The 9617-nt window shown below is 42.8% G+C and overlaps 1 protein-coding gene and 1 pseudogene across 2 annotated transcripts in view; one reads left to right on the top strand and one right to left on the bottom strand.

The window, feature by feature from the left end:
* TMEM135 (transmembrane protein 135) overlaps positions 1 to 1035 on the bottom strand; it is a 242613-nt gene extending 241578 nt beyond the window's left edge. Inside the window, exon 1 of one of the 2 annotated variants that reach the window (XM_065882158.1) lies at positions 857 to 1035. In XM_065882158.1, the coding sequence (XP_065738230.1) occupies positions 857 to 997 (141 nt within the window). In that variant the 5' untranslated portion in view covers positions 998 to 1035. The remainder of the gene's footprint in view (positions 1 to 856) is intronic. The other variant, XM_065882159.1, reaches the window with a different exon arrangement.
* A 1955-nt stretch (positions 1036 to 2990) lies between these two features.
* Positions 2991 to 3522, top strand: LOC136126919 (cofilin-2 pseudogene; annotated as a pseudogene).
* Positions 3523 to 9617: the final 6095 nt, after the last annotated feature.

A 9617-nucleotide genomic window follows, 5' to 3' on the forward strand; every position in this document is an offset into this window, starting at 1 on the left:
TCAATAGTCAAAGCGATAAATCTTTAATACCAAGGATGAGATTATTGAAAAAAAAAAAAAAAGAGATGCTGGTGAGAACATTTAAGAACAAACTTCTTTAACAATTCTCCGTGATACAAACACGTATTTCCAAATATTCTCTAGTTAAAACTCCAAACTTAGATTGCCCTACAGGTAAAGCTGTGTAATGAAGGACCTACCTGACATTAAGTCAGATCTCCTAAACATTTTTCACTGACTCAAAGACTGGAACCACCCTTTAAAACACCAAGCAAAATCTCAACCAGGAGACCACTTTGTGAACTTGCAAAGACACTTGCAAAACCCTCAAGCTACAATCCTCTCATCCCAAACTGAGACAAGATCTGAGGCCACAAGGACTTGATGTCCAATATGCCCTTAAAAAAAAAAAAAAAAAAAAAATTGGGGAGGAGGGCGCCCAAATAGGGGGAATTAGATGAGGAATGATCGCAGGCCATTGCTCATCGCCTCGCTGACCTACAACACCTCTCCACAGGGCAGGAGGGAGGGAAAATAACGCAGGCCTCTGAACTCACAATTTTAAGGGCCCCAAACTTAATCCTGAAGTTGGGAACCCATCTTCTCCCCAACAGGCATTCAGATGACAGCTCAACTTCTAATTCCCCTCCCCCTTCTCCCGCCCCCCGTAGTATCTGGGATATCCGCCCCTCGCGATCTCCCCCCATCCCACCCACCGCCGCCAAAAATACCCTGACCCCTCCCAATGAGAAATCGACACAGGGCGAGTGCCCCGGGCCCCTCCGGAGCACTACTGCACGCCCTGGCCCATTCTCCACACTAAACTCGCCCTGGGGGAGGAGCTGATGGGTCTCACCAAGTACAGGGGAGCATAGATCTTCAGGGACTCCTCCAGGGCGCCCCTGGTGATCTGCACGAAGGAGACCCCGCAGGAAGGGTGCCAAGTGTGGCCGATCTCGTAGCAGTTATGAGGGATGGACTTGCTGAGGGCCGCCATGACGAGGTGCCGCGCGCAGGGGCCGGGAGGGGGTGAGCCGAAGCTCGGCAGGGAGGAAGAGGGGCGGGCAGCGAGCGCCCAACCTCCGCGGGCTCTCAGGGCGTGTCGGGGGTAGGTGCGGAATAGAGGGGAAAGCTCAAGCGAGCGGGGTTACTCTGGGCCAAAGTCCTCCGAGGTTGAGCTCTCGGCGCACGGCAGCTCGAGGGGGCGGGGCGCGCATCAGGGAGGCGGGGAGAGGCGGAGCGTGCGCGCTCCCTCAAGAGGCCTTGGCCCGGGGCGCGCGCCCGCCTCTCGGAGCCCGGCTCAGCGCGGGGAGCAGACGGTGGGAGAGCGCAGTTCGGGGACGCGCCCGCCACCCCCTCCTTTAGCTCCGCGCCGGCGCGAGCGCGCCGAGAAAGATGTACAAAGATAGGCGACTTGCGTAATATTGGACTCCAGTCTCTGTCCTCTAAAAGCCCAACCAAGTAGAACTGAGAGCAGTGGAAGAAAGGGATTAAATGTCTTTGTTGGGAGCTGGTGGAGGAAGACGATTGCCAGAGGAGAGCCTGGACAACCATCCTCCTCAGAACTGCCAGCTCTGCTACCCTAGAGTGCCAGGTAATAAATAGCTAAGGCTGCCTGCTGGTTGGGACGAAACTGCTCCCAATTACTGGGCTCTCTAAGCTCTGCAGTGCCTGAGAATGCTTGAAAAATCTGTTAGCTGTGTTCTTGCACTTCCTGTATGGGGAAAGGACAGTACTAGGTCGTCCTCTCCAAACCCTGGGCCACTGAGCAGTCCTGTCTACAACATAACATCACAGGTGCTCATCAGCCAAATATGTAACCCAGCAAGGACTCACATGCCCCAGGCTCAGAAAGCCAGACTCTGACAGGAGGTGTTTGCAGCAAAGTAAAGGTTTATTGCAGGGCGCCAAGCAAGGGGGTGGGAGACAAGCCTCAGATACACTCCCACTTGGCCTTTGAGTTAGGGGGTTCTTAAAAAGGAAAAACAAACAGGCTAGGATTAATCATCATCTCGTGACATTTCTTTTTTTTTTTTTTTTTTTTTTTTGCGGTACGTGGGCCTCTCACTGTTGTGGCCTTTCCCGTTGCGGAGCACAGGCTCCGACCGCGCAGGCTCAGCGGCCATGGCTCACGGGCTCAGCCGCTCCGCGGCATAGTGGGATCTTCCCGGACCGGGGCACGAACCCGTGTCCCCTGCATCGGCAGGCGGACTCTCAACCACTGCGCCACCAGGGAAGCACTCGTGACGTTTCTTAATCGTAGTTTCAGGAGTCAGGATGTCTCGAATTCTCAGGCCAGGTGGTCCATGGCTTCGGGGTCTGTAAGCTCATCTTGCCCTGCAGAAACAACCTGAGTTTGTACACTAATAACGATGATATCTATAATAGCAGTTTTAGAACATTAATGATGTTATCACAACAGCAGTTTTAGTCATCTGACTAGTTGATTAGTGTTCAGTTACCACAGGATTGAGGTCAGGGGGGAAAAGAAAGGAAATTAAAGTTTAGATAGAGAGATTAATCATAAACTCAGTGGGGGAACTCAGTTTTAGGGGGACTTGGCTTCAAATAGTACACATAGTAGAGGCAGCAGTGGTCTTAGAACTCATACTTGGCTAGAGAGATTGGCCAACAATTGGCATGACAAGGAACCTGTGCGGCCTATGAGTCTTAGAACCCCACTAAATATCAGTTTCCTCACCTATAAATATCTTTCTAGTTTCCTTGGAATTACAAATTCTCAAGTTTCTTAAAGCAGGAACTTGCCATTAGACTGTTTAATATTACTTTTATGTACAACCTTTAGAGGAATCCCATTCATTCATTCTACAAATATTTACTGAGCACATACTATTTTCAGGCACTGTGCTAAGCTCTGTAGATTCAGATGTGAACAAGAGAGACAAGGTTTCCACCCACCTCTCCTCTCCTTCTCCTCCTCCTAGTGCCACAGAGCTGGAGCCAGAGCTGCCAATGCAGCCCCAGGCACTATGGCTTCTGGAGTTACAGTGAATGATGAAGTCATCAAAGTTTTTAATGATAGGAAAATAAGGAAATCTCCTACACAAAAGAAGATTAAAAGGAAAGAAAGAAAGGAAGGAGGGAAGAAAGAAGGTCTCTTCTGTTTAAATGATGAAAAAGGACAAATAATCGTAGAGAAAGCAAAGCAGATCTTGGCAAATGACACTGGTGATACCACAGAGGATCCCTACACATCTTTTGTGAAGTTGCTACCTCTGAATGATTGCCAGTTTGCTCTGTGTGATGCCACATACAAAACAAGAGTCTAAGAAAGAAGACCTAGTATTGATATTTATATTCTGGGCTTCTAAGAGTGCACCTTTAAAAAGCAAGATGATTTATGCTAGCTCCAAAGATGCCGTTAAAAAGAAATTTACATATATTAAACACAAGTGGCGTGTAAATGGCATGGATGAGATTAAGGAGCATTCATCACTTGAGGAGAAATTGGGAGACAATGTAGTAGTCTCACTTGATGGAAAACCCGTGCTTATAAAATGACAGTCAAATGCCATCTGGGTGTTAAGGAGCTTCCACTTCTGCAGCTCAGTCAATTGGAATAGTGTTGGATTTTGTTTTGGTTTTTCCCCTTCCCCAATGGGCCCTTTCTAAACAATGAATGAAGGAAATATCATTCATTTAAGCAGCCTATCAGTGATTGCCATTAGACTGTTTAACACTATTTTATGTACAACCCAAGGAATGCTTTCCCATCATATTTTAGACAAAACAACTAGTTATATGAAAACTTAGTTATAAGTTATAAGAAAACTAAACAAGAGAATATGAGATAGGTGTAATAATAATATAACAGGATAAACTAAATAAGATAATAAAAGAGGAGTACTCAGATTGAAAACCCAGAAGAACAGTGGTAAAAAGATAAAAGTTTAACTGTCTGGGGACTTCCCTGGTGGCGCAGTGGTTGAGAATCTGCCTGTCAATTCAGGGGACATGGGTTCAACCCCTGGTCTGGGAAGATCCCACATGCCGTGGAGTAACTAAGCCTGTGTGCCACAACTACTGAGGCTGAGCTCTAGAGCCCACGAGCCACAACTACTGAGACCACGTGCCACAACTACTGAAGCCCACGCACCTAGAGCCCGTGCTCTGCAACAAGAGAAGCCACTGCAATGAGAAGCCCGTGCATCGCAACGAAGAGCAGCCCCTGCTCGCCAAAACTAGAGAAAAGTCCGCGCGCAACAACAAAGACCCAACACAGCCAAAAATAAATAAATAATAAATAAATAAATGTATTTAAAAAAAATACTTTCTCTCTCTCTCTCTCTCTGATAAATATAGACAGTCTTAGTCTAAGATGGTGGCTCCATACCCATCAGGGATCCCTGACTTCTTCTGACAGGTTGCTCTGCAGACTATTACCTGTGATTTCCATCCTAACTTATAAGTTGGCTGCTTCACCTTGAACCATGACATCCACGTGCTAGCCAGGAAGACCAGCCAAAGAGGAAGAGAGGACATAACTTCCTCTCTTTAAGAAAACCTCCCAGGAAACCTATGCAAGCCACTTTTCCTTGCAACTCTTTGCCCAAATCTTAGTCGCATGTCCACACTTAGTTGCAAGAGAGGCTGGGAAATGTAATCTTTTTTTATTGGTTGAACAAATGCCCAGATAATATTTCAGGTTTTATTACCAAGCGAAATGAAAAGAACACATACTGGGGGCACCCAGAAGTGTCTGCCATAGTCCTATGCCTCTGGCTGCCCAAACATCTGGACACATCCTTTTTCCCCAGATAAACATACCCTCTCCTTCTCAAGGGGAAGAACCTAAATTTCCATCCATTTACCCCATCTTGTTCGACATCCAGGATCTTCTGTAGGATCAAATACAGCTCTCATGTTCAAGTTATCTCCCTCTTTAACATACCCGATATACAGTGGTAGGATAGGAACAAGATAATGGCAATTAAAAAAAAAATCTCCAATTCAAAATATGAGAGGATCAGAAACACAGCATAAACTTGTCTGCAGAAATTACAGGAATAGTAATGCATGCAAAATGATAAGCATAATGTTTACCAGGTGACACAGCAAATACATACCAAGAAATAAGGAAAATTTTAAATTAAAATTAAAAGCATGCAATTTCTTTTAATTAACTGTTAAATGGAGACTTGAAGCTTGAAGATATTTGAGAAGAACACAGTTATTGTTGTCACAGGTGCCAAAAATGACAGTGCTAAAGAGTTGGATGGTGAAGGGGCAATTTCAGGCAAACTCTCGGTTTCAAACAAATGGAAACGGTACTCTCTATCTTGACTGGTGCTGCTATAGAGACTCCAGAACAGGGAAGCATTAATAAATGTGCTTTAGGATTAAAACAAAAAAAAATGCAAAAGGAGCAGTTTGCAATAAATCAGTAGTTTACATTTTTAAATTCCTTTATATGGTATTATAAGATATATAATGCTGTTATTCAGAAGAAAGTTTTCCCATAATGTTGCCAATAATTTTAAGGGTAAAGTTACACATTGTACCTACATAGGCCATTTACTCCTTTTTTTAAAAAATTTTTTATTTTTGTTTATTTTTGGCTGTGTTGGATCTTTGTTGCTGCACGCGTGCTTTCTCTAGTTGCAGCGAGCGGGGGCTACTCTTCGTTGCAGTGCGCAGGCTTCTCATTGTGGTGGCTTCTCTTGTTACAGAGCATGGGTTCTAGGTATGCGGGCTTCAGTAGCTGCGCCACGAGGGCTCAGTAGTTGTGGCTCACGGGCTCTAAAGCACAGGCTTAATAGTTGTGGCGCACAGACTTATTTGCTCCGTGGCATGTGGGATCTTCCGAGACCAGGGCTCAAACCCATGTCCCCTGCACTGGCAGGCAGATTCCCAACCACTGCGCCACCAGGGAAGCCATGGGCCATTTATTCTTTTAGGTTGTATATGACCAGTAGCTTGACTGGCTACTCTCTTGGGCCTTCATTGTTGCTTATTTTCCATTAAAAAAAAAAAAAAAAAAAAACAACGGCTTTAGAGTTCATCAACAAGGTGAACCAGACTTTCTTCAAAGAAGATACACAGTGAATGAAGGAAACTAATATGGCAATCTGTGGCTGAATTCAAGGGCTTTGAATACATGCCAAGCTGAAAATTGTTGCTCTTGCAAGATTCTGGCTTTCAAGATGTATTTGAAAAAGAATGGAAGAGCTCTTTAGAGCTCATGCAGAGGATTTAACCACACCAAATTGTTCAGCTTTACATGGAGTCATTGTAGAAATGCATATCAAGGATAGTGTAATGACAAAGCATGGCTCAAACTAAGTAGGATAACTGTGGTACCTCCTAATTCCAGCAACATTCAGATACACTCTCTCTTTGTTGATACTAGGCCAGCTTTTCAAAATAGCTACATATGATTCTGACTTTCTACCAATTTTGGTTGCAAAACCTCACATTTTTCTTCACATTGTTTTATTTAAAATATTATATTCAGTTTTTAAGATGCAAATATAAATTTTTGCCCATATAAATGTTGAAAGCTGCTATATTGAGAGATACTTAGGCTCTTTCAGTCCAAACAGGTATTGCTTCTGCCAATACAGTTTTTTTTTTTTTAATTTGGGGAATTCTCATATATCAAACTCTAACCACTCCATTTTTTAAAAGCCACGCTCACTTTCTTTGAGAGTGTCAATCTTTTTGAGACAGACACTTTCCATCTTGAGCTGAGAGTCAGGAAGCTATTGGAAAATGCCCTTAAAATATTTAGAATCCTTCTTATCAAGCTGAGAAGATCTAGAAAGAACATTCTTAAATCTTTCTACGGTCTTAAAAAAAGTCTTACAGCTGCACCCTTGCTTTAACCTTTACCTTAAAGCAATTCCTAACCTTTTACCATCTGGACAGGCTAGGAATAAACAACTGCTTGATTTTTTAACCCGAAGAGCCTAGGTTCTTTATATTTCCTCTAAATTCTGCCTAAAAAGTGAATAGTTCTTTCATCTGATCTCTCTCTGTGTGTTATCACACCTTGTTTAAAAAAAAAAAAATTAGTTGGTACTTTCAACATTCTGTCTGGAAATTTCCTTAACCAAATGTATCAATTTGTTGGAGATATGTTCTATATTCCACAGTTCAGCAGGCAGCAGTGTTGCCAAACTTTCCTCCACTACATAACAGCTACATAACAGGGATCCCTTTTTCTCTAGGCTCTGATACCTATTTCCTCACTGTCCTTCAGGCCTTAAGGAATTCCACAAAATGGCTGTCAAATCACCTTATGAAATATTCAGATACACTGCATAGAATTCCCAGTGTCTATATCAATTTGATGATGTTATCAGTACTTGGAGACAAGGGTTAGGACACCATTTTCCCCACCTCAAACTTCTACCACTTCCATCACAGAATTTGAAAGTAAAAGATTTATGATTGTTCTTTGAGAGGAAAAATACATAAACTACATATAATAGATAGGAGTAGATATATAAAAAGGAAGGCTTCAGAGGCCAGACCAATCTATCTAAAAAGTTAGAATGCAGTAATATGCCTAAAAAGTAAAGTTAATAGGATTATAAGAAGGAAAAAAAGGGGAGCCACTGAGGCAACTCAGGTCTATGCCAAGGGGAGTGGAAACTACAGTCCAGGGATCTCAGGTATTCCCCAGGGACCCACTGACAAACTATCTTTCCTGTGAAATGGATTCACAAGCTCTGTTGGAAGGATAGCATTAAACGTTTGATCCATCTAATTAATGCTATTTTTCTGAGAACACGTGCACAGACAAATTTTTATTATGGTTTGACTTTCCATGCAGGTCTGTCTTGAAAGAATGGGCTTGATCATAGTAACACGGATATCCTAGTTTGAATGAGAGGGCTTTTCCCCCCCTCCCTTTCACTAAATGAATGGGCATTTTAATTTTTATAAGCTTGTTTTGGGTCACTTAGCCTATGAAACACAGAGCCTCCACTGGTGAGCTGACAAAACCAGGTTTCTGACCTTGGTAGTTTATGGTTGATGAATACTGTAGTAGCCAAAAAAGGTTAGGCTATGCTGTGATACCAAATACACCCCTAAATCTTAGGGGCTTAGACTAAGAAAGGTTTATTTTGTGCTCACACAAAGTCCAAAGCAGGTTGGCCAGCACTTCAGGGCAACTTTCCTCCAAGTAGTGATTCAAGGTTAGTTTCCTCTATCTTTAAAAAAAAAAAAAAAAAAAAAAAGTTCCTCTATCTTTACTGGGCTTTCAGTGGTCACTTTTTGTTTGTTTGTTTTTGCTTGTTTGATTTTTTTGTGCATAATTTTTAGTTGTTGTATATAGTAATGTGCAAAAATATTTAAGTGTACAGCTTGATGAATTTTTACATTTGCCTTCACTCCTAAGACAACTTTCCTAAAAAAGAGTATTTCCATCATGCCAGAAGGCTCTTTCGTGCCCCTTCGCAGTTAATACACCTGCAAAGAGAGGTAACCACAATTCTGACTTCTATCACCATAGCTTTTTTTCTGCCTTTTCCTGAAATGTACATTAATGGAAGCATACATTAATATTTTTTGACATCTGGCTTCTTTCACTCAAGATTTTCTGCATGTTGCTGTGTGTAGCTATATTTCATTATATTTTTATCACTGTATAATATTCTATTATATGAACACAGCACAATTTTTCCATCCCAGGACATTTGGGTTGTTGTAAGTCTGGGGCTACTATGACTAAACCTGCTATGAACATTCTTTCACTTGTCTTTCTGTAGCATATGCTTTTGTTTCTCTTGGGACTACACCTAGGTGTGGAATTGCTAGGTCATGGGGAAGTTGTATGTTTAGCTTTAGTAGATACTCGTTTTTATTTTTAAGGGCCAGGGCTCAAAGTGGTTTATGCCACTTCTGCTTGCATCCCATTTCCAGAACCTAGTTACCTGCCCCCAACCTAACTTCGAGGGAAAATGGGAAATGTAGTCTTCCTGTGGGATCAGAAAAGGAAGATTGAAACGAGATTTTTTTAGTATCTACCCCTGTCTCTGCCAAAACACACAAACACCTGTGAGACAACAGGCTAACCTTCTCAGTTGATTCTCCTTTCACCCTAGTCTGCACAACGCTCCTTCTCAAATGAATATGTGTGCAACTCTACAGCTTGTTTTAAATGAACCAAAGCCTGATCATCCTCACTGACTGCAAGGGACTGAATGTTTGTGTTCCCCCAAACTTATATGTTGAAATCCTAACTCCCAATGTGACGGTATTTGGAGGCGGAGGCCTCTGGAGGTGATTAGACCATGATGTAGAGCCCTCACTAAAGGGATTAGTCCCTTATAAAAGAGCCTCCAGAGAGCTCTCTCTCCTTTGGCCTTGTGAGAACATAGCCAGAAGGTGCCAGCTATGAACCAGGAAGCGGGTCTTCAACAGACACGGAATCACCTGGTGCCCTCATCTCGGACTTCCCAGCCTCCAGAACTGGGAGAAATAAATGTTTGTTATTTAAGCCACCCAGTCTATGGTATTTAGTTATAGCAGCCCAAACAGACTAGGACACTTACATTAAAATTTTTAATAAAACTCCCCTTCATTGTAAACTCCTTGAAGGTAAGATCTTCTGATTCTTCTTTGTTGTTTTCTGTACCATTTAGCAC

The sequence above is a fragment of the Phocoena phocoena genome, chromosome 8 (genome assembly GCF_963924675.1).
Source record: "Phocoena phocoena chromosome 8, mPhoPho1.1, whole genome shotgun sequence".
Lineage (NCBI taxonomy): Eukaryota > Metazoa > Chordata > Mammalia > Artiodactyla > Phocoenidae > Phocoena > Phocoena phocoena.